Raw genomic sequence first — 24,804 nt, 5'->3', positions numbered from 1 at the left:
GAGGGAACAATTGCAATTATCAAATACAATTTAATTTTCCTATATCTGTAGAAAACTGTTCAAAGTGATTCATTCAGAGAATGAGGAAAAAAAAGGAAGTAGATTAATATCATGTTCATGTCCAAGTTCTACAACCACAACAGTTTGTGTGTAACCATGCTCTGAATAGGAAAATTGGGTGAATTATTAGAATAAAACTTTATCTGGCAACAATTTCTTAATCATAGGGATGCAAGAAAATGAAAAAAAAAAAACAACTTCATTTTAATGAAAGAATGTCTTCAGTATTAAAGGCAAAACAAAAAAAAAGCTGTTAGTATTGGGAGGAAGATGTTCCTCTTCACTGAAGAGTCTGAACAGTAAGGCAATGTGCATAGTATGGTTTTTGTACGGGAAATATGATTTGTTACATTTTCCTATTGAAAATAATGTCCTATATCCCTACACAGGGATAACTTCAGGGATGTGTGCTCCATGTACCTGAGGGACATCACCCTCCTCTACTCCAAGAGGTCTCACAATAGTCCGTTTCCAATTGCAGCCTTCTGACAGCTCTTGAAAACTCTGTTATATTTTCAGATCACTTCACTGCAATAACCCTGAGATTGGGGCACAGTGCCCACCTCTGTCAGTGCCACTTGCCAAGGGCTTGCTCAGCTGTATTACCTGCTCCTGAAGGAGCAGTGCACAGTGACTCTCCAGCTTCATTGGGATAGTCCAGAAGAGGGAGCTTGAAATTAAAGAGTGAAGGGATTTAAAAGTATCAGAAGGAAATAAATGCTACAAATATGGGGACTTTGTTGTGGTCGCCCTTTATCACTGGTGGAATTTGCTTTGTATTAGCAACAGCACAGCCTTGTTTTGGGGGTGATGGTTATTCTCTTTCAGTTACTAAGTTAAAACACTTATTAATTCAAGGATTAAGTTAAAACACTTATTTTTCAGCATGGAATCCTCCATTGCTTTTCCAGAATTTCGAGAAAGTAGTTAATTGTGGGGAAAATGAAAAACCCTAAACTTGTGTGGGACTTAAAGGGCCATCCTTGTGTTCAGTCAGCTCAAATACACCAATCTCATTTCAGAGGCACCAGGCATGAGCTTGGCCCATGTGGTCTGAGGTTCATGGTTTGTTGTGCTGAGCCTTTCTCTGGGTCACTTCTACAATGCCCATGCACTCAAATAACACCTCTGGCTTTGTTACAGCCCCCTTGTCTGCTTCAAATAATGATGCACTTGGGGACTTCTCAAGAGAAAAGTTTCAGCAGAGTGTGCTTGCTGCAGTGCTGTGTTTTCACAGTGTATAATCTCAATAAATGTCTCTGTCTTTGCATTAGACCCAGTACCTGCAGGCTAAGGAGAGAGCACTGTGCTGTACCTATGAAACCAGAAAGAAGCCTGTGCAATTTAGTATTTGTGTTTCTCTACACCTGTGTATATATATTCGTACATTTTATAAACTAGAAAGTGTATTTCATTGACCCAAGCTCCTCTGGACTTCTGTTTTTGCTTGTTTTTCTTTTAGCATTTAAATTCATCCCTCATCTTGAATCCTAGTTCCAAGATGAAAATCTTGAGAATGCTCACACACAGAAAACAAGAGAACAAATGTGATTATGTTCAACTGAAATAGCATTTCCAACAATGCCTTCTTTTGATTTTAACTTTCCACTAAGAAATGTTATTTTGGAGTAATTTCACTGTGAAAAGTAGATGCTCTGAAGTTATCACAGTAGAACAATTAGACAGTTTCAAAACTTTTGAAACATTTTAAATGGGAAATGACACCAGCCATTTTTGACAGGAATATTCAGTTTCAGCGCACTGCTTTTTTTTCCTGAGAAAAGTCGTGTTACCCAATTCCTCCTGAAGGCCTCCTGGTATGCACAGACTGTTGGTGAGCAGTGGTATTAGTGATGGGAAGTTGGGACCCAGCCTCTTTGCAATTATTCACGCACAAGGGCAGATATTCCTCCACCAGTGCATATTTTCCGTGCATTATGAGCGGGATTTGCTCCAGCTGGGCTCTGACTCACGCTGCCCTGCCTCCCCCGTGTCTGCGGCCGGGCCGGGACCACCTCACCCTCCCTCCCCCTGGGAGCAGCTCCTGCCAAGCCCTGGGCTCCCGGCAGGTGGATGGGGCTTCCAGACATCCCATTCCTGCTCCAAGCCAGCCTGCACAGGGCTGGCTGCTCTCCCCCAGAGCCCTGCCCACTTTGGAAACAATCCCCTTCCCTGGGCCCCTCTGCAGGGTCTGACCACCCTCATCGGGGATTTTTTCCCCCTCTGGATCAGGGGGTAATTTCCTCTGTTCCCATTTGTGCTGTTGTCTTAACAGCAGTGAGACCTCCCTGATCCTGTTCCAGAAGAGACCAAACACTGCTCTCCCCTTCTCCTCATCTGCTCCATGCTCCAGGTCCATTTGGATGGCCACGATGGACTTGTGTTTGTCTTTCTGGTGTGGGGGAGCCCAAAACTGGCCCTGGTACTCCAGGCTGTCCAGGAGGGGCTGAACAGAGGGAGATAATTGATTCCTTCAACCTGCTGGCTACAGTCCTGGAGATACAGCCCAGCCTGCAGTTGTTCTTGAACTGCAGATGATTGAGAGCCATGGAACTGGGAACCTGGGAAAGACTGAAAGCCATGGAACTGGGAACCTGGGAAAGACTGAAAGCCATGGAACTGGGGTACTGTGAAAGGCTGAAAGTTGTGGAACTGGGGTACTGGGAGAGACTGAAAGCCATGGAACTGGGGACCTGGGAAAGACTGAAAACTATGGAGCTGTGGTACTGTGAAGGACTGAAAGCCATGGAACTGGGCTACTGGGAAAGACTGAAAACTATGGAGCTGGGGTCCTGGAAAAGACTGAAGGCTGTGGAACTGGGGTACTAGGAAAGAGTGAAAACCATGGAACTGGGCTACTGGGAAAGACTGAAAACTATGGAGCTGGGGTACTGTGAAAGATTGAAAGCTGTGGAACTGGGGACCTGGGAAATGTTGAAATCCATGGAACTGGTGTACTGGGAAAGACTGAAAACTATGGAGCTGGGGTCCTGTGAAAGACTGAAGGCTGTAGAACTGGGGTACTGTGAAATGTTGAAAGCTATGGAACTGGGGTACTGTGAAAGACTGAAATCCATGGAACTGGGGTACTGGAAAAGACTGAAGGCTGTGGAACTGGGGTACTAGGAAAGAGTGAAAACCATGGAACTGGGGTGCTGGGAAAGACTCTGTCGGGCTGGGGCTGTTGGAAGGGGTGTCCTGCCCTCAGCCTGGCTCTGGACACTGCATAAGATGGGGTTGAACATCCATAATGTGCAAAGTTCCTCCTCTGCCTCCCAGAACCAGTGCCTGCCCTGCCACAGGGGTTCTTGGGCACGTGGTGATGGGCCTGGAGCTGGGGACAGCCAAAGGAACAGGGGGTCTTCCCTCAGCTTAGGGAAATGTTAGGTGGAGGTGATGGCAAGAGCTGGACCTGAGTTACATTTCCTCCAAGCCCTCTTGGTACAAGCAAGGCTTGGCAGCGTGACTTTCAATGAAGGGACGGTTCTGAGGGATGGTGAGAGGAAAAGGGGCCAAAGCAGGGTGTGGGATTGTCCCCTGTCCTTGAGCCACATTGTCTGTCCCTTTTTTTAGCTCTTGTTGCAGTAGTCCATGGCAGACAGCTTTCCAGACGAAGATCCCTGCAGAAACTCTCTGGAAGCTGCTGTTAACATGTGGGAGATGATGTGACCCATTGGCACGTAGATGTACAGAGCCTGTAAAATGAATTGATGCTCTGCCCATAAAACTGTACTCTGTTCATTGGCTGTAATAATTAATGAACCTATAAAGGGACTTCATAAAACAGTAAAAATGGAAATACTTCACAGAAATAGAAGATGATAAATTTTTATTTCTTTCTGTTTCATGCGTCTGTTAGTTATGTGGACTTGTGACTTAATACATGTTATGGAATTAGACATGGACTTTAGTGTTAACCTGCCATTCACAATGTCCTCTCATGTCCAATTTATATGATCATTATTGCAAAATCTATGAATGTCTTAGCTGTAATAATAACTAATATCAGCCATTATAATGAAGTAATTAAATATTCTAAATTGTTAATAACTTTGGATGCTGCTATAATTAATCTGTTGCTGCCCTAGCAGGCAATTAACAGAAGCAGATGGGTAATGTTTTTGTTAAGGCTTCAGTACTGACTCTTTCTTAGGTACATACCTGCTACACCACATATTTGATTATAGCAATTGTAACCTCAGGGCTGTTGATTTTAAATACCTCTAAAAAGGAATTTTTTTCTTTTACCTGGTTGCAATGCTTTTATTCTCAGTAGTCAGTAAATCATAATAATGGTTCCTGGTGGTTCCAGTATTGTACATTAGCAAGGACTTGCAGCATTCCTAGGAACAAGGAGTATGGACTGGAGCCTTGTACTTACACATAGCAGAGACCCTTGCAATTTATTCAGTGGTAAAGTACTGTGTTTATTCCCTCACTACACAGATGTTTATTGAAGCCAGTCTGGTTTAAATTTTGTGCTCTTCATCCTTACAGAGCAGGAGGAGCTGTTGTTAGAACAGTTGCTAGAAAGATGTTGTCTTTTCAGGAAATGAATCATAAGAAAATCTCAGAAGTGCATAAAAAGACCCCATACATCCCCACCTCCTATCCCCCCATTTTAGAAATCTTAAAATAGCACCCTGATAGTAGCACCCAAAGCTATAGCTGAAGGGGGGTGGAGTGACTATCAACTCTGTTTACTAAACTCTAAAGGTATGTAAGTAGGAAAGGTTTAAAATACTTGAATCTTGCTGCTGGGGCAGCCTCATTCCGAGAAAATGTTGCGTGTCTTTTGTTGAATTATGCCAGAACAGCTCCATATCTTTTAAAGCTGTCCTCAACAACACAGGGCTGGCTTTGTTTTGCCAGAGAGATAGCAAAAGAAGGAAAAACTGCATAGCACAAACATTGAAAGCTTTCTGAGGCTGCCTTCACAGTGAAATTGTTCTGATTGAACTCTTGACAAATTATAACCTGCAGGTACAGTGAAGATTTTCCATTTTTGCCTAACACGTATACATTTTGTCTCTTCCATTTTTTCCTTCCCTGCAATGCATTCAGCACAGCAAGGGCTGGAAAGAAATCTGATTGTGAAACTGATAAATTGTCTTACATAGTTTCCCTATTTTGGCCATTGCCATGGTCTGGTTCTGAAAGTGCTTGGAATTCTCTTTCTCTCGTTTTGTTTTAACAAGCTTCTTCTCAGTTGCCTATTGCCAGTGCTATATTACCCACAGTGCACATCATTTTTTTTTTTTTTTCTATCTCCTATTCTATGTCAACTCCAAGAGGCCTCGGTGTAAAAGCAGATGAGATGATTTATTTTTATCACTCACTTTTTCTCGTGAGAAAGAGAACCCCCTTGGCCCTGCCTTCTCCACTGGCTTCCTCTTAGCACAGGCATTTGCTTCTTGGCAAATGGGGTCCATAAAATGCTACTGAATTAAACCAGCAGAATGTATTTATTCTACAATCAAGGATAGATCCTTTTCTGGTCTAAATAGCTGCAGTCTTGTTGGTTTGGTTTGGCATCAGAAGGGAATTGGCTGTACCTGGCCAGGTGGCCAGGAGTCATCAGAGATGGCAGACAGCAGAGGATCAACCCCTGTGATTCCAGATCTGATTGCAGCTGTTTGCAATTCCATGTACACTCATGGAAGACACTTTATGTGTTAAAACTTGCTGCAAGCCTTTGATATCTTTGACCTTTTAAAAAAAAAGTCTTCTAAATTTTGATATTCCCTAAGCAGACAGCTGGTATTTTTTGATTGAATAGATAGAGATTTCATGTCTAAACGCATTTCTTGGTTTCACTTTGCTGGATTAGTTCACTGCTCCCTGTATGTTCTCTGCTGCTCACAATCTTTTCTTGTGATTTGTTTTTGAATGATACTATCCAAAGGTGGCAAAGAATTAAAGGTGCAGAAATGCCCCTGGAAAATCTTAGTGGTGTCCTGCTGTCCCCCTTTGGATGTAAATATGGATGTGCAGGTACATACAGTCCCACCTGCAGCTACATTGCCAAGCCAAAAAACTGCCCTGGTACCTCCTGATTGGAACAAATCCTTGGCTCCCAAGGGCCATGAGCAACCAGATAAAGATCCTCTGGGAGGAGGTGGGGAAGGCTTGAAAAAATAGCAAACCTGTCAAAATCTTTGGCTTTGGAGAGGGTGGAAAAGGGCCCAAGTGCTGATGCTGAGCCTGGGACATGCTGAGTGCAGTGCAGCTCTCTTGGTGCAGCCTCATGAAACAGCAGCTCCAACACCAGAACTGGTGCCCTATTTTCTTCATCCTTCACCTGAATAAGTCATGTGGAAAGAGGGCAAATGATACATGGTCAACAAAATAAAGAAATCCCTCTGAGCAACTCTCATTTACAGCACAATCATAAAAATCCTGGCAAAAAATCAAACAGTTTCCATATCAGTGGAGCACACAGCATTGCGAGCACGGTCGGTGTCAGCAGTGCAGGGGCAGGAGACAGAGGCTGCTGTGTTCTTGGTGCTGCAACTCAGACAGAAGATGAAATCATGGTAGTTCAGTATTTGAAGACTTAACTGCTGATTTTCTGGCTTTCTGTTTGCACTGGAATAAAACCTGCTTGTGCTTGGAAAAAAAAATTGGTTGTTAGGGATGTGTTTGCATGTGTTTGTCCCTAATTATTTAAAAAACCCTTCAAACACTAGAAATACACCAACTTTTGCAGAGCTGCAGTTGCAGTCTCTGCTTGGTGGTGGGATGGTTGCAGCACTGTGTTTGTAAGGGCTGCTTTTTGCTGTAATGGCCAGAGAATGATTTTGGATGTCTTATAAACAAGTGCGTGGCACAGGGAAAAACAACAGACCATATTTTTGGCCTTAGCTGTATTGTTTATGCCTTTAGCAAGCACCACTTACTCAACTTATTCAGTATTTAAAGCTTGTTTTCTCTACATAGTACAGGCCCAGGAACACATGGTTTGAACTGGATATGCCAGCATCAGACCTTTATTGGGGGGATGGAAAACAGGTCTGGCTTTTTGCAGTTTCAGATTTTGGCTTGGTTCAGGAAGAAATAATTCAAATTTTTGAAGTATTTTGGTATATTGATCCTTGTGATATTTTTGTTTTTATTTCAGACACTGGAGATAGGGGGAATAAAAATTTCCAAACCCATTCTACACGTAGTCTGAAGGAATCGAAAGCCAGATTTCCTACAGGGATCTTAAACATTTGGTACTTTAGGAGGTGATAATTTCCAGAAGGGTGGTTTTCTTTGGTGCCACTCTGAAAGGCCCAGTTCTTGGCTGCCTTGAAGGCTGAGAAACTTTGAGGCTGCCTGCTGATCCATATCATTGGAGATCTGAGGATGTTTAATGAATCTCAAATTGAGCATCCAAAAGCAGAAACACTTCAACTCGTTAATCACAGTGAGAGATCTTGGTCTAACCATATCAATTAAGAGCAGTAATTCTTCAGCAGAAAAGAAACATGGTGGTGTGTTTTCAGGGACAGTTGTGATATTATTGGTTGCTTACCTTTATATCAAAGACATGCCCTGGTTTCACTTTGGAGTTGTAAACCAACATCACCATAACTTTGGGTGCCTTGCATGTCTCTGTGTTCATATGTGCTTCAGAATAATTCTGATGACATGTCCTTCAAAGGTCTCTTTAAAAATCCAAGTCTTGGCCTAATAAGATTAAAACTTCACTGAGATAAAATTAAAATTTCAGCCCATCATATATGGGGTACTGGAATATTTACACTGATATTCTGCTACACAGCTACACAGGGGTAAATCTGTTGTTGTTGCTAATAGACTTTGGGTTCATTACACTGGCAGCTGAAAATTTTACTCTTTGAGTTTTAAAGAGTTTATTTTTTTATAAAACTAAAAGGTGATGAAGGAATAAAATGTGGAACATTTTGGAGAAGGGTGCACTGCTATACATAATTTATTGGGCACTGTTTGTACAGTCAATTGTTAAGTTATAAATAAAATAGAGGATTAAAACAAGGATGAAAGGGTGAAACTGCGGGTAGTTATTTCCTCTGTATTTCTATTTAAAAAAAAAAAGGAAAAGTTTCCAAGTTTGCTCAAACAGCACATTTTGGTTTGGTTATTGATATTCTCCTTGTTGTACCTATTTTTGGATGTATCACATTGAAGACTTTGTGCCTCACAGAGTGCCTTTTCCTCAGTAAATGTTCTGCAGGCTGCAGAGCTGTTCTCATAGCTCAGTGAGGAGCCCCAGCACAGCCAAGGTGAAACCAGAGGGAGGCAAAGGAGCCTCTGCCACACTGAATTCCGAGTCCCAGAGCTGCTGAAGAACAGCTGGACTTCCCTCATGGACATGGAGTCCCTGGTGGCTGTTCCAGTTTGGCACCCAGTGGTGGGGCAGTTTCCCCATCCCGCAGGACCCTCAGCTCCCAGCTCCAGCTGGAGCATTGGCACAGGGACCAGCTCCAGAGATCTGTCTGTACTAGGCAGATGGTTTCCCTTGAAGAGGAGAAATGCTGAACCTATGTAAGATCACAAAAATGAGCTTAGTGGATTTAAAAACAAGGCCCATAGACTTTTCAAAATAATTTGTTGTAGGTCTTTCCATTGGTGCTCAGAATGAGGTGAGGAAGAAGTTTCTCCTGGGTGTCTCAGAGCAGGCTTTGTATCCATGCTGGAGGTGTTTCCTGAATGTGAGTAGGAATAGCATGGAGTGGGCCTGATGAAAACAACAGGAGTAAAATATATCATTTTGTTATATATAGGCCATGGGCTGAGCATCCTTTGCAGGTGCTGCAGGAGGTGCCTGGTTTGAAATCTCCCAGTCCTACAAGTGGTGCTGACGCAGAGCTGTGATCCTGAGCGAAAACATTCAGACTGATGAAGAGGAAAGACATGAGCAATTTGAGCTTAGGAGTGAAACATTTCCTAGAACTGAGTCTGAATAAAGTCTGGAACAGTTGAACAGGAAATAAGCTAATAATGGGATTTTACAATATGCATTTCCCATATAAGGCATTGAAATGTAGCATAGGCTTCATGGATTTGGTGGCTGATCTTTGCCTATTTTGATGAAGCTTTTAGGTTCTTCCCTGTTTGTGTAGCTGTGTGTGTGAGGTCCTTTCTCCACTCCAGACTGAAGTGTTTCATCTTTCCACTGTCGTCAGTGGTCCCTGGATGGACCATCCTAGCCAGACCAGGGACGAGAGCAGCTAACAATCCCCTCTCACTGCCTTTTGTTTGTGTTGGGAGCTATTTCCTTTAGCCCTTGAGGCTGATGCATAGGAAGGGGAAGAGAGGTGGGGAGCGCCCATCTCGATGTGGTTCATGCTTCTGAAAATAAGTTCCCCAAAATCTGATGTGGGGAAAGGAAGCCCTGGCTCCAGGGAGCCTGCTGTCTCCCTCAATAAACAAAGGACTGGCTTTGGGCACGTTGCCCGAAGTGTTGGTGCAGGGTGTGTTCCCATCCCCACTGCTCTGCCTGGCCTTTTAAGGCGATGTGACAGCGAGCTGGAGCCATGGAAAGGTGTGTAATTCAGCCGTGATTAACGAGCACCAGGCTCTTCTGCAGCTCCCCTCTTTCTGTAGCATCGCCTGGATTCCCTTCTCACGAGTGACTCGCTGAGATTTTCAGAGTTTGGCCTCTTCTGCACTGTGAGTGCAATCTCCTGCCAGCTCTTATGCTACATTAATTTAGAGCCAACTACCTTTCCAAATGTGCTCTGTACTGTGGAACAGGTTTTGCTTGTAAATGCAAGGCCAGATGTTCAGAAGGGGAGAGCTCCCGTTTGGGCATCTGGCAGTCACTGCTGGGCCACAAACCCATCACAGCTGAAATTCTGAAATCTCTCTGCTTAGACAACACAGCACTCAGGCTGTGCACTGCTGTAAGAGGTACCTTTCTCCATATAATTCAGGAGTTCTTTCAAAACAGCACACGCCAAGTCATGGTCTCAGTTTGAAACCACAGCTTGTGCCTAACAAGTTATTTTGATTTCTTGCCGAGCATGGGGTTCACTTTCCAGTTACAGCTAATGTTTTCCTTTCTTTTTCTGCAAAATCTGTTAACAAAGGCTAAATAACAATGAAGGTAGGTCTACTGGCTAGATAAGAAATAGGTCTGATTTATTAATAAATGTTCCTTTTTTTCCCAGTGACATATTCGATGCCATGTTCCCCGTCACACACATCGCAGGAGAAACAGTCATACAACAGGGTAATTCTTCCTTTCATTTTTCATTTTGTGTTTGCTGTTGTTCACATCTCTCCATTTGAGGGTTCATCCTCTTTGCTCAATGGGAAGAGTAACCATATTCCAAAGGCCTCCAAGTGTGCAGTTATATGATGAGTTCAGGATGCAGGTCTCTTGTTACACATGCAGAGAACTCCACTCTGGTGGATCTCCAGGCTTTCAAAGTGCTACAGTTAAATGTAGATAAACAGCACTTAAAATAAAAATGTGCCTTCCTTAATTGAAGATAGTCAGGAAGTAAATCCCAGCTCAGGATGCATAAGGGTGGCACAGGCAAGTTGAGAGTAATTAGAGATGGAAAATATTTTTATGGTTGTTGGGAATATTCAACACCTCATTGTGCTGTATCAGAGTTATCACACTTGGCAGCTTACCTGCATGCCTGCAGCACATTGTGGAGGACTTCATTACCCTCAGGCTATATTAAAACCTCTTCAGTGTTTACCCTAAATGAAGTATTGAATCAATCAAAGGAGATAAAATAATGCAATTGAAATGTATAAATAGCAAGAAACCATAGTGATACTTTGATTTATGAAGGCAAATAAGCAAGGATGTTTCAGAAAATTAATCTCTCTGTAAGTAATCTGGTATACAAACCTGTGCAAATATGTACAGGATTAAATACAGGGACAGGAAGATATTGAAAAGTTTGGCAGACCTTCAGGAAACAATCACCTTTTGTATTTTGCTTCCAGGTGATGAGGGAGACAACTTCTATGTGATTGACCAAGGCGAGGTGGATGTAAGTATGCTCTTGCAGTATATTTATTTTGAAGCTACAGAATAGAAGTGTGTGCTTTGGCAGAGAGCTTGAGCCAGCCATGTGCTGTGGGTCTGCCTCCTTTCTTCTCAAGCTACAATTCACAGGATTGGTTCCATTACTTGCTTTTGTTGTATTATTTGTTCATAATTTTAAATTATGCATGTGTTGCATCTAACTTACTTGTCCATTCCAAGCAGGAAAATGGTATCAAAACCAAGCAAATGGCATTATCTTCAGAGCCCTAACCACACCTGGAGGTGTGCAGTCTTTGGCAGAGCAGGCCACCATGCTGGAATGCACCTGAGGGTTCAGATCAACCATAAAGAAAATATTTTCTTTAATCAGTTAGCTTAGCTCATGTGTTGTTTGTTTTTGTTTTCTTTTTTTCCCCCAGAAATTGAGATACAGCCTCAGGCAATGAGTTTCATCTTAGAAACCTTAATTTGCTTTTAAAATTAGGTCCAAATATAAGAACAATGCAGCATATTAATAAAGCAAGGATTATTATAACTGTAAAGTGATCTGTTAGACCACAAAATGTTTACAGGAGTATGCAGTGGTTTAATCAGCAAGTCTTTGAAAAGAAGCTTCTTTTCTGAATCTGCCTTCCAAATAATAAACTATTCACCTCCTATCATTTCTCTCCTGTATGAAACTCACCCTTTTGCAGTTTTACTGCAAGTTCCTGCACACATTTTATGTATCCACAGTAGCTGGGTAGGACAGACTAGCTCATTAGCAACTTTGCTCTTCAGATGCCCACATGAGCTTGGTTTGGCATATTTAAAGAAGAAGGTGATTTATTTTAAATCCAGGCAGGAGGCACAGAGTTATTTTAGTGAAAGTTATTTTCTTTTCGCGGTCTGTTTGTGTCAGGAGACCATCTAATTGGTATTGTTGGGAATTGAGAAACCTCACATGCTGCCTCTGCCTCTGGAAGTTGCTCCTCAGGAAATCCGTCTGACTCACTGTTCCTATCAGACAGCCCTCTCCACAGCAAACACTGCCACATCCACAGGGCCAGAAAATAAAAGGGCAATATTTATAGAACAGTGTTAAAATTTAGTTTTAAAATAATTGGCTTGGGACTGATAGGGAGCTAAATGAGTTCCCTGGCTTTGAATCAGCCCTGCAAACACGCAAAGGCACATGTTGAAGTTATAGATTAATCCTCTTTAAAAATCATTTGTCCTTTCTCAACACCTTTAGGAAAGCTTTCTCCAGTGTTCAGCTCAGGGATAGTGAGGGACTGAATGACATCAGAAAACAGTTTGCAAAACCATTACAATTAATTGCAGAAGAGTTAATTTTCTACATGCACATACAGTTCTTTAAAATCAGTGAAAAATAGGGTTTCTTTGAGTAGATTACAACTTTGATCTCGTGAGCATTATCATTTCTTATTCCCCTAAAAGCAGCCTGTAGCTGCTAGGACAGATTAAAATGGACATATCCACCACACCATGGCACTTACAGAGACTGTACAGACATCACCTGTGGGACAAATACTTCCGAACAAGAATTAAAAATGTAATCTGGACTGTGGTTGTCCAGACACCAGCACAGCTTCTGACCACCTGTCCAAACCCTTCTGTGACCAGCTCTCACACTGCCCCACCTCAGCACCCCCTGAGGTGCCTCCTGAAGCACATTTCCACTGCTCTCCCCATCTGCTCAGCTTGCTTCTTTCTCCTTCCTAAGCTTTTCCTAAAGCTTCAGCCAAAAACACCCTCAGAATTCCAGTGCAAGGTGCTGTGCAAGGCACGAGGCGTTTGCTCATGCAGGAGCTACGTGCTGGAAGTAGCTGGGAAAGATGCAGGAGGTGATCCCAGCTTTCTTCTCAAAACAAACTCTGTGCCAGGGCACCAGTGCAGGGAAGATGCAGGAGATGATCACAGCTTTCCTCTCAAAATAAACTCTGTACCAGTGCAGGGAAGATGCAGGGGATGATCCCATCTTTCCTCTCAGAACAAACTCTGTACCAGGGCACCATGCAGGGAAGATGCAGGGGATGATCCCATCTTTCTTCCCAGAACAAACTCCATGCCAGTGCAGGGAAGACACAGGGGGTGATCCCAGCTTTCCCCTCAAAACAAACTCTGTACCAGGGCACCATTCAGGGAAGATGCAGGAGGTGATCCTATCTTTCTTCCCAGAACAAACTCCATGCCAGTGCAGGGAAGATGCAGGAGGTGATCCCATCTTTTCCCTCAGAACAAACTCTGTACCAGGGCACCATTCAGGGAAGATGCAGGGGGTGATCCCAGCTTTTCCCTCAAAACAAACTCTGTACCAGGGCACCATGCAGGGAAGATGCAGGAGGTGATCCCACCTTTCCCCTCAGAACAAACTCTGTGCCAGGGCACCATGCAGGGTGAGTTGCTCCTGTGTAAGGCAGCAGCTCCCAGAGCCCCTGGGCGTGCACCATCACCCACATGTGGTGCTCCCCACAAGAGTTCTGCCACTTTCTGGGCAGAGCTGCTGGGATCCTTGTTGTCTGAGGAAACCCCAGGCTGCTAGTAAGCGAGCTGCTGTTCATTTAAGCCTTGCCAGATCCTTTTTTGGCATGCTTCCATGCTTCTCCAAGAAAAAAAAGTGACTTGGAGTGGAGACAATTGACCCCGAGACGTAGAGCCTCGAGCCATTCTCTGCCTGGTTCAGCTGGTGTTGGCACGTGCACAGAGGCTTTAACCCCTGGCCAGGGTCTTGCTGCCATTCCCTGAGCTGCTTGGGAGTACCAGGAATGGTGGATTCAAGGAGCAATTTACTCTGGGATCCTCATGATTGATAAGCACCCAGATTTTCCATACACAGATGTAAGGGAGGTCGCAAAGGTCATCACAAAATCGCTACCCACGGAAGAAAGTCATGACAAAACAAAAAAAAAACCAAAAAACCCCAATAAAATCTATCAACCAAGCAACCAAAACCAAACAGAAACCACCAACAAAGTGACAATAACAAAATCATTGTGTGGTGTTTTGAGTTTAAAAATTGCAGCGTGTAAAAGTAATTTTTGTTCAAGTTTTGGCACAGGCACCCCAAAGACTAAGTAAGAACTTTCTAAAATTTTCCCTTACGAAATAATCTGAGTCAAATTAGAAGCACCATAAAATATTTTTTTTTAATATAATAACACTTCATTCTCAACTCTTACATTTTCTTAGAGTATAAACAAGCCCTGTTAGCACAGAATAAAATATCTGTACATTTTCTTCTGTGAGGTAAGGGAAAGGCACGAATTTTCATGTGTGAAAGAAGGATTTTAGAATGAGGAAGAGGTAGGCCTTGGAAAACATGCTTTTTTCCTCTCTTCTATGTATCCTACAACCCAGGTACACTCTGAACAGAGCTGGCATTATTGTATTATCAGTCACAATCTTCTTCCTAGCACATCAGGGTTGAGGAGGATTTTATCTCATGACCTGTCCCTGCAGATGGGTACAGTCACACGAGGTGGAGGATGGCACAAACTTTGAAGTCTTGGAGGTCACTTGTCTACTGGAACTTTCCTGCTCAGACAAATGGGAGCGTGTGCCAAAAAGGAGCTGGCAGAACTTAAATTATAGTTTCCAGTAAAGATGTTGAAAGTACCTGCTAAAATATGACTTGCAAAAATCTCTAATCCATATTTCTAAGTATAAAGTGACTTCCTGTTTGTTATTTTAATCTCATAACCTCACATTTTTTTTACTTTAAAAAGCACCGTTGACTGCCCTTTTCGAACAGATGTATTTTTTTTTTAGACCCAGCAACTTCCCATTCTATTTAATGTCACAGCAATTTTCTCTACAGGCATTCTCAGATTTTCTTCTTGTAAGACAACAGCAGCCAAGCTGTAGTATGGTGAAAATCAAAATGAAAACTTTTCAGTGTTTTTTTCTTTAATTTCTGTATTTACTGTATAAATCTCTATGTGAAGCTATACATGAATATTGTGGACAATAGATAAAATTATCTCTTGATTGTAGGTCAAATCTTCCTGAAGCCCTTATTTGTAGATACAAACTGTCTAATTTGTGTATACAAAGTTGAAAATTACACAGTGCTTTATGTGAGAATATTGTTGGATTTTAAAACTAGTTATATTTAATGGTTAGATTCCATAGATTGCTTCTAGTTTAAATTCTTCCATTGTCAATGATTTTTTCTAATATTGGAAGGTTGCCTTTTGAAATTTGAAGGAGAACATTTAAAGTTTGGAGTTTTTCAACTTGAACTTTTAAGGATTCTTAAGGCAGTCTCCAAGTTCATATGTTCAAATTCAAACTTAAAAATAAAATACTGCCTTTGAGAAAACTACCCACATTAAAATACCCTTCATGTCTAAGGCTTGTTCATTTTTCCAAGAATGAATAAAACTCATCTTCTTTTTTGGATAACAAATATTAAGGCTTGACATGACACAAAGCACAAATTATTACAAACAGATACAAGGGAGGGGACTTAAGACATAAGAATAACCGTGCCTGGAACAAATTAGATTGTCCACACAGATCACAAAGAGGCAGCACAAAAAAAAAAAAAAGCTAGAAGTTAACTTGAAATCTGAAATACTAAATGAAAGGAAAGATAAATCCAGTCCAGTGAAACTCAAAGATAGATTTTCATATCCTGCCTTCAAGGTAAAATGCTCATGGCCAGGTTCCTTTCTGCATCTCCATGAGGGAGGCCCAGGTCCATTCCTGTGGCACTGGATGTTGTGTGACTCTGCAACTTCTCCCACAGTTTGTGCCCATGGACATCACAGCCCATTTGCCCCTTCAAAAGATAAATAAATGAACCAAATTGTGTGATTCTCAAGCCCCCAGAAATTGCAGTGTTCATAGTAGATGATGGAAAATTGTAGAAATCTAAAGTGCTTTTGCTCTGTGGAAAGTAGATGGTCCTGATGGCTTGGTCATATTGGGCATCTGCACTTCTACTTTTCCTCTTCAGCTGCAGGAAAGAAGGTTCCAGCTATTATGGATCTGTGACTGGCAGGTCAAGTGACAATTAGGAATAATTCATTTATGTACTCACCACTTTGGTGAGGGTTCACAAATGCCTAAAACTGGCTTAGCCAAAACCTCAGCCCAGCATTTTTTAGGATAAATAGGGAAATCATCTGAGCTGCTGCCATATAAAATCGACTTTCATAAGCTGTTCTGAGCCTAAAATAGCTTTGCTTCCCACACCCTACAAACAGAACTTCTTTCCTTTCCACTTCTTTTTAAAAAATCTATTTTAAAGGGATTTATAGTGGAGCTGAACTCTGTAAAAGGGCAGGGTGGCTTTGCAGTGTGCCATCAGTGCACTTTAACCTCATCACGAACACACAAGTTGAGTGTTGACTTTGGCCTTTGCAGAGAATGAAGTCCAATGGTTTTTCTTCTAGAAAACAACTTATTCTCAAAGTGTTTTCTTTTTCAGAGACTGATATTCGAAATGACATTTTATTGGGGGAGTGAGTGCTGGGCCCAAAGACTGTCAGATCAGTGATTTGGTTTAACCTCAGAGCACTTTAAACCTGACACCCTTAGGGTGGAGGAATGACCATTTGCATAAACTGTTTAAGGCGAGATGTCAAACATGTTTTGTACAGTCTTGTCAAGTCAGACAGCAAATTTTAAGGAGTCTTTGAGCAGTTCAGTGGTAGCCTCTCCAAAGAACAACTGTGAAATGTTAAATGTCCATCCTTCACTTGCTCAGGCTCAAGTTTTACCACCATAATTCCCCTCTCTGGGCTGCAGTCACATCCTGCACACTGCCTTAACTAGAAATGTCACCATGCTGCTTAAAAAATATGTGTTGGAATAAGTTTATTTTCCTGCTTATAATTCAGACCCTTCTGCGGTAACAGAATCTGTGTTGCTCAACAGAAGATCATGTACTCTACACATACACATGTATTTTTGGTGTGCTGAAAAAGAGTCAAGGGTACCATGTCAGCTGACATTCAGGATGTGATCCAAAACCCATTGGAATTTAGATTTTCCCCACCATCCCTGAGATTTTTACATGGATTACTGTAGTGTAGCCAGCCCTGTGAACCCTTCCAGTGTAATTCCCTCAGAAAGAGGATATCCCTACAGCCAAATATGCATCTGGCAATTTTGCAATGAACAAATAGACTCTAGAAATGTTCATACATTCTTACTGTGTTACAAGCCTTTCAGAATCCTCATTTTATTCAGCCATTTCTCCTGATTGTCTCACAAAAAAATAAAAAGAAGCCACAGAATTACCCGCTCATTTCACCAGGAAATGCTTGGGTTTGCCTGGCCTTTTTAAAACTTCTTTTTTTGCTTTCATTTTTTCATCATGAGGAGAATCAAAAGTAGATTGAATGTTCTGTGAGATTTTCTTTCTGCGGTGAGTGTGAAAGTTTGAAAGGGAAGGCTGTTGCTGTTCTCTCGTGTGATATTCTCCTGGGTGACATTCATCCTGTCATGGTGATGAAATGAAGCTTTAGCTTTTGTGGCTGCAGCTTTTTCTTGGCAGTCTGCAGCCACCTGCCTGTTTGGGATTATTTTTACCCTTTATTTTTAAGCCCCTTGATCCTCAGATGTTCCAGGAGCACCAGGAGCCACCACATTGCCTGGAGTTCAGCTGCTCCTTTTCAGCTGATACCCAAGAGGTCTCTTGATCAGCTGAACTGCTTCGTGGCCTCATCCATCTCCTACTGAACCAGCATTTCACTGGCCTCAGCAGGAGCTGGAGCAAATCTTAATTGAATATTGTGAAGATAAATTGGGATTGATTCCAGCTGTATTTTGTAATAAGCCTTTTCATCATGAAACGAAGATGGAATTAAAATTAACACTGACAGGTTGTTGAGTTTTGACCCCGGTTCATTTATTTTTGGTCACCATCTTTTCCCATGCCCAGCTTAAGCACAGCTCTAATTAATGCATTTTTAAAAAACTGCTAGTTTATTACTCACTAACTAGTGTCAGGTTATGGTCTTTACCTCTGCAATACTTTTCTGCTTAAGATGAGAATACCTGCCTCTTTTTTTCATACTATTTTTGTTCACAGAACTTTCAAGCAAATGAAATTAATAGTGCTTCATTTCTGCTCTTACTGGTCTGTAACAGGTTGGGGTATATTCTGCCCTGAGTAAACTCACCCAGCCTTTCCTGCCCTCCAAACTCACAGGCACAGTGACAGAATGGAAAGGGTTTGTTGTGCAGTTTATAGCAGCAGCCTTTGCATGCACTCTTATGGCTCATGAGCAGCATTGTTCATGAATAAATTGTGAGGAAAAATCTGCCCAGCAGAAAACACCTGCACGAGCCCCCTCCCTCCAGGCAAGATGTCACATAGCAGTCACTCAAGTGCAGGAATTCTTCTCAAATTAAACATCATCCAGGAAAAATATGGCAACAGTGGTGTCAATCCACACCATATTCCAAGGGGATATAGCACCTGAAGAGGATGTGGGTCAAACTGTGCTTCCTGAGCTCTCTAGAGCTGATGTTAAAGGGTCACTCTGTTTAGAGCTGCTCAAGTCCAAAGCCCTTAGTTGTCTACAGTAAGGGAGAAGATCTCTATAGTTACATTTAAATGAGTTTTGGAGGCACTAGGCTTAGGGAAGGGGAAAAAAAAGTTCCTTTTCAAAAGATATTTCCTTGTTTTGACTGTTTTCCCTTTCATGGCCATGGCACATTTCAGTAATTCTCATTACACATATCAACAAACCTCCTTCCTTCCAAGTCTGACAGTGTTAATAAAAAACCAAAGTTGTGACAGTTCTGCTTGTTGACTGCCTGAGCCCTGAACACAAGGGGAAAACAGGATGCCAGCTAACCATGGGAGATGGAAACCCAGAGAGTAAATAAAATCATTGCACTGAAGTGAGACAACTTGAAATTCTGTCCACACAGCAAGTTGTTCCCCTCTTTGGGGACCAACTGTTGGAGGTGTCACACTCTTGTTTTCCTTCTGCGTCCCCAACACTGACAACTGGAAAGCAAATTGCTAATGGCCTTTGAGGTAACTCCAACTAAGTCCCCAAACTGCTTTTGCTTCTTTTGTCTTGTGCTGTGGCAGGTCTATGTCAACGGGGAGTGGGTGACCAGCATTGGGGAAGGAGGCAGCTTTGGGGAGCTGGCGCTGATCTACGGGACCCCCCGCGCTGCCACCGTCAAGGCCAAGACAGACCTGAAGCTCTGGGGCATCGACAGAGACAGCTACAGGCGCATCCTGATGGTGAGTGTAGGGGCAGGGCTGCCCCATGCAGCTGGAGTTGCTCCCTGTCCTCTGCAGGTCTGTGCTCAGAGTGCTCTGCTGCTTCTACATGAGAGAGAGCCATGGCAAAGTCACTGAGAGACTGAATGAATGGAGCTGAAAGAAAAGGGGACAGGATTCAGCAGAAAGGCGCTGAGTCAGAAATGCAATTGAGAAACATTATGCATAACTGCTCTGTGAATGAAAACCTCAGGAGGCCTCTGTTACCCACCAAAGCTATGCAAATCCTCTCCTTATCATGAGCCTGGAAATATCTCTCAGCAGCACCCCTTGCCTGTGAAGTCTTTGTCTGATCTTGTATTACATTCCTCAAGGCAGGTGATAGAAAGTAAACCCAGCTCCACTAAAATCATAAAAAGTCTTGCTTGGACTGTGCCCTCCATCTTTGTTAGCCAGCACCCAGGCACACATACCATGGGGCTGTAGCTGCTAATGATTCATTGCTCTGCCCCTTTCAAACTCCCTCATCCCTGCAGAAAAGCTCTGCAGACCTTTGTGGCACCTGGGGCGTGTGCTAGCTTATGGATTTGCTGTTGGTTCTTCACTGGTGAGTTTATAATGGAAACTTTGACAGATAATTAACTTCAGCAAAGTCATAACTTTTTTATGAGTTTGTTTCCAATGTTCATGTGCATATCTTCCTTCTCCATAAAATATTCCTCTCTTTTTGATAATTAACAGACGTTACTCTATGTAAAGCTTACTTCTCAGTAGGACTTTTCTCTAAAAGCTGCATTGTTCCATTCTGATCTGAAGGAAATGACACTGTGCTCTCAGATTAACAATTTTTAGATCATCTGTATTTCCTGTGGGTGTTTTATAGAAAACAGAAAAACCAGCAAAGGAACTGAGTAGATTTTACCCTTACATGATTAATTCTTGAGCAGCAGTGTAAAAGTGATCTTTGTTTACCCTGTGTGATCACTGTTGGGTGTCTGTGTGAGCACTGCTGGTGTTCACTCCCTGTTTCATGGGCTGAGTTCAGGGTCACATAAACAAACATCACACTGGCATTTAGGAGAGTACAGCTGATGGAAATTTATTCCATCCCAAAATATTCAGCCTGATGGCTCCAAGACAAAATAGAGGAATAATTATTAAAAGTGTTTTGTCTTCTCTCTTGTGGGTAAGCAGGATGAATAGTATTGAAAGGTTCCCAATGCATGCAAGCAGGCAGAGGTTCTTCCAAAGCACAGAGCAGGAGAGTTTCTAAAGAGATGTAAGAGCCACTCCCAACTTATTTGTCCCATGCCCTCCAAGGATGCATAGAGGGATGTCTGGCATAACTGGTGTGATGAACCTGCCAGCTACAAGGATGAATCCAAAATTCTAAAGTGGAGGAATGTAGGAGGGAAATAAATGCCAGGACAAGGCATATATTCATTGGTTTTTTAAGCAGAGTTTTCTGCAGCTGCCTGTAACCTTGTGGTAAGGAATTGAAGGGACAGGTTCACAGGCTTTCAGCCTGGAGGTGATTTCTGTGTTGGTGGTGATGGAACTAGAGGTACCTAAAATCAGCCAGCCCTGTGAGCTGTTGGGTTTGGTGATGTGCCCATTACCATCTGATAGCACTCTTCAGAAGATGAATATTTGATGTAGAGACAGGACTTTGCTAAAAGGATTTAAAGTCCCAAGTGGAAAAGATTGTGTTTTTATTGCTAGTTTTGGTTGTATATACAAGCTGAATATTATAGTTGTACTTCTGTTTGATTCTAGGGTAGTGCTAAGTGCTTTTCAAATTAATTCACATGTTCTCTGGAGCAGTGCCTGCTGTACCTTACCTAGCAAGCTCAGATTCTGCAGTCAATGAGACCTTTTGATTAACATGGATATATTTCTCTGCCTCTCCTGCTTCTTGTGGTTTTCTTCACAGTTGAGGCCACTAAAATTGGTGGTCTGTTGCACTGGGTCAGATACCCAGACAGCATTATTGTAGTATTGCCAGTACTCAGATAGGAAACATTTCATGGTAAATTATTTGCTGCAGGTATAGAAAATGTCTGATTTTAAATGCAGTCCATGGTGAATGCAATTTACCCATCCACCCTGAATTAATCCTGTCATCTTCCCATTTCTTTGTAGGTGCAGGGTGGATAATTTTGTTGCTGCAGGTGAAATGAGACACCTGTCTTTGTGCAGTCGTGTGAGGGCAGGTTACAGTGGCTCTCTGCACATTTCCTCAAGCCTAAGAATTAATTACATCATGTTTCAGTGGCTGCATTTCATACTCAAAGCTCACTCCTCCACTGTGGGGCTGCTTTTGCTGTGCTCAGTTCAAGTGTAGCAGAAGCTGCCTCTCAACTCCCAGAAATGTGGTTTCCTGCCATTTAGCCTCTAACTGGGTATTTGAGTGTAGAAATGCTTCTGCCTTCAAATGAGGAGTGGTAATGCTTAGGGTACCTTATGAAATGTATAATTTAAGATGGTTTCAAAACTTGAGAGCAAGCAGGTTTCTCTTTTCTTATTTTCTGGTTGCAAATCCTTTTGTCCAAGGAATAAATGACCTTTTTTTGCAAAGATCTTTGCTGCAGTCAGCTAAAGCCCCTCCATAACCCCAGGTAGTTATTTCCCTCGTCTGCATTCCTTCCCTGCCATGACCAGCCCCGTGTTTTCTCAGTCAAGTGTTGAAATTTTATTCGGGTTGTAAATATTTATTTGCAAATCATGCCTTCAGATCCACACTTGCCAAAAAGATTTTATCCTGTCATGAGACACTTGACTCTCCACCTCATTTCTCCTTGCAGGCACTATTTTGGTCCTTTGCTTTGCATTTAATAATTTCTTGTTTTTATTTCTGCTTAGTGCCATTCTCCCCACTGACGTGTCTCATTGATTCTGACTGGTTTATGGTAGGAGCAAAATGCATCTCAGGAGGTTTGGAGTTTGGGGTTCCCTTTTTATGGATGGACAAAGAAATGCAGAAAGTTCCTGCTGGCTTTTAGTTACAGTTGTCATCCATTTATTATTTAGCCTGTCCCAGAGGAAGTTTGGTGAAACAGATATATTTCTTTATATTCCATTGTCTCAGCTGAGGTATCCTGATGGCTTGAAGGTCACATTCAAGTTTGTTTTAGCAGCTGTGATGATTGTAAATGTTGGGATAGGTCATTTTGTCAGAAAGTGCAGTGAAACTGCTTGGCTTTCACTGCAGTCCTTGACAAAGTATTGCACCATGAAATTAATTGTATTAGATGGAGTACAAAAAAACTACTTCAACCACTCACAAATTATCTGTCCATCTGTGTGTTCCATTTATTTCATAAAATCATCTCTACTGAGTTACATACTTTTCACTCTGTTGCAAATTCTTTTATGTATGTGTTCTCTGTGTGTGTGCACATGGCCACAGACACACACACTAGTGTATATATCCAACATTTATTTACTTACATTCTTCTGGGAGAGAGCAAAGGATTTTTTTTTTGCCATAGGCTTCTTCTGGAATTCAGTTGCTGCCCTCTTCTTTGCAATTTGGATTTGAGAGCATCACGGAATGGGGAACATCCCAGGGTAGTACAATATTTGTATTCTAAATATAGCAAATACCACAAATACCAGAGAAGCAAATGTCTGTATCCCAACATCAGATTGATCCCCTAGACAATTCCGTTCCCAGACTGAGAAAATTTGAAGTATTAATTTCTTGCAATTTCTTCTTTAGGAGGACTTGGTCCAGGATAATTTAACTACCCTCTAGTTTCCATGGTCCAAGATACCTGGCTCTGAGAGAGGAGTTGTGTGGGATTCAATGCATTTGGCCTATTTGGCAAACTGCTCACACAAAGTGAGTTATAACATTGGTCTGTAAGTTGTGACAAATCAAGGATAGTCAGTTCCTAATGTTATACTTCATTTTATTTATACTATTTTGAGTTTCTTCTACTGTTTTTTTACAGCTTTGAACCCAAGAACAAAGTCTTTAGCAAGTAGGGATTTTTTTCAGCTGAGATCAAATAAAGTCAGGGGGATTTTGGGTTACCATAAAATGTAGGTTGTGTGGTAGCCAAAGCATAAAGCACCCCCAAAGGCTGCAATCCACCTGACATCTGTGGCACAGAGCACCAGGACTGTGTGGTGCCCATGGCCAGAATGCACAGGGGCTCTTTCTTCAATGCTCCAGCAGCAATGCACACCCAAAGCATCACTCAGGAGCTGCTTAATCAGGGATTAAATGGGGCTGTGCAGTCCTGAAGTCCATTCCAGCACCTCCTGCCAGGATAACTCTTTCTTTGAAACTTGAGTCATGCTTTGCCTCTTGGTAGACATTTGTTTGGCTTCTTACTGAAGATGGGGATTTCTAGGAAGGACTCAATCAGCTCCACTTGAGAAAATGAATCAGAAACAAGAAACAAAGACAAGGAAAGATTGTACTGGGGGAATGAAAAGATAAAATGGAAGAAAACAGAGAAAGGGCAGTTGGAAAGGAGGTGAAGCAGATGCTGAATAGGAACTCAACATGGCCTGTTACAATCTCTGGGGCGTTCATTTTCCCCAACCTGTGTATTACTTAAGCCAAGCCTAGGCCTTGCAGGATTAAATGGCCCTAAAAATGGCTTTGAGGCCTTTTCTGTGTGGATTTGACAAATGAGAGCGATCTTGTTTCTCCTTGGGACTGTCTCAGGGAGGAGCACTGCAGCTTAGAATATTAATGAGGCTTTGTAGTTAATGGGAGCCACTGCCTTTAAGGAGATGAGCTTGTGCCTGACAGCTCAGAACCAGGGAGAAAGTGAACAAAGGAGAGGGGGGAGAGGGAGAAGCAAAGACTATTGAAATAAGTTATTAATAGGTTAGAAAAATCCAGAATTAATAAAGACTTTTTAAAACATGCCATCAAGAACCCTGCCAGTGCAGAATTATTCATGTACATTTACTATTGTTTTTATCTGGCTTAAGCTCTAAGATTTCTAGCGCTTCCCTTGGGAAACTCTTCTGTGAGGGAATAATTCCTTCATTGGAAAACTTTTTTGATATTGATCTTAAATTAGATTTTCTTCATTTTCTCCCATTACTTTGAGTTATGTCAAGTTATGCTGTACTGAATTGCCCTCTCTTTCTGTCACATGTCTGTAGATAATTATCACTGTCTACTTCCAGCCCCTGCCACAGTGCATGCTAGCTATGAGGATGACATACCTATGATCCCAGTGCTGAGCCAACAAACACAGGCTGGATTTGTTTTGCTCCTTCCTTATCACTCTCCCCAAGTGTGTTAGCATTTCTTCAAGCTCTGCTGGGTTTGGGAGCACATTTCTGGAGAAGAGGGACCGAGACAGAATGTAGCACACCAGGCGCCGTCACATCTGAGCCACGGAGATGGAGCCTCTAAACTTCATTCCTGGATGATATCTTTGCTTGTGCAGACCAAAATAGCCTTGGCTGTGTTCTTGTTGCAGTCTGATGCAGGTCTCACCTCCTGTCTGTGAATCTCTTTCAGCTTTACAACTTGCAGGTCTTCTGTATGTCAAGGATCTCTGCTTTGGATATTTTTTTTGCTAGTTGTATTTCCCAA

At 42.2% G+C, this 24,804-nt stretch overlaps 1 protein-coding gene across 2 annotated transcripts in view; it reads left to right on the top strand.

Moving 5' to 3' along the window:
- PRKAR1B (protein kinase cAMP-dependent type I regulatory subunit beta) overlaps nt 1–24,804 on the top strand; it is a 92,882-nt gene that overhangs the window by 41,868 nt on the left and 26,210 nt on the right. For both annotated transcript variants that reach the window (XM_033074169.2, XM_033074170.2), the window contains exons 5-7: nt 10,200–10,261; nt 10,996–11,042; nt 19,098–19,256. In XM_033074169.2, the coding sequence (XP_032930060.1) occupies nt 10,200–10,261; nt 10,996–11,042; nt 19,098–19,256 (268 nt within the window). The remainder of the gene's footprint in view (nt 1–10,199; nt 10,262–10,995; nt 11,043–19,097; nt 19,257–24,804) is intronic.

Source organism: Catharus ustulatus, chromosome 16 (genome assembly GCF_009819885.2).
Source record: "Catharus ustulatus isolate bCatUst1 chromosome 16, bCatUst1.pri.v2, whole genome shotgun sequence".
In the NCBI taxonomy this organism is placed as follows: Eukaryota; Metazoa; Chordata; class Aves; order Passeriformes; family Turdidae; genus Catharus; species Catharus ustulatus.
This window is presented reverse-complemented; position numbering and strand designations above follow the sequence as displayed.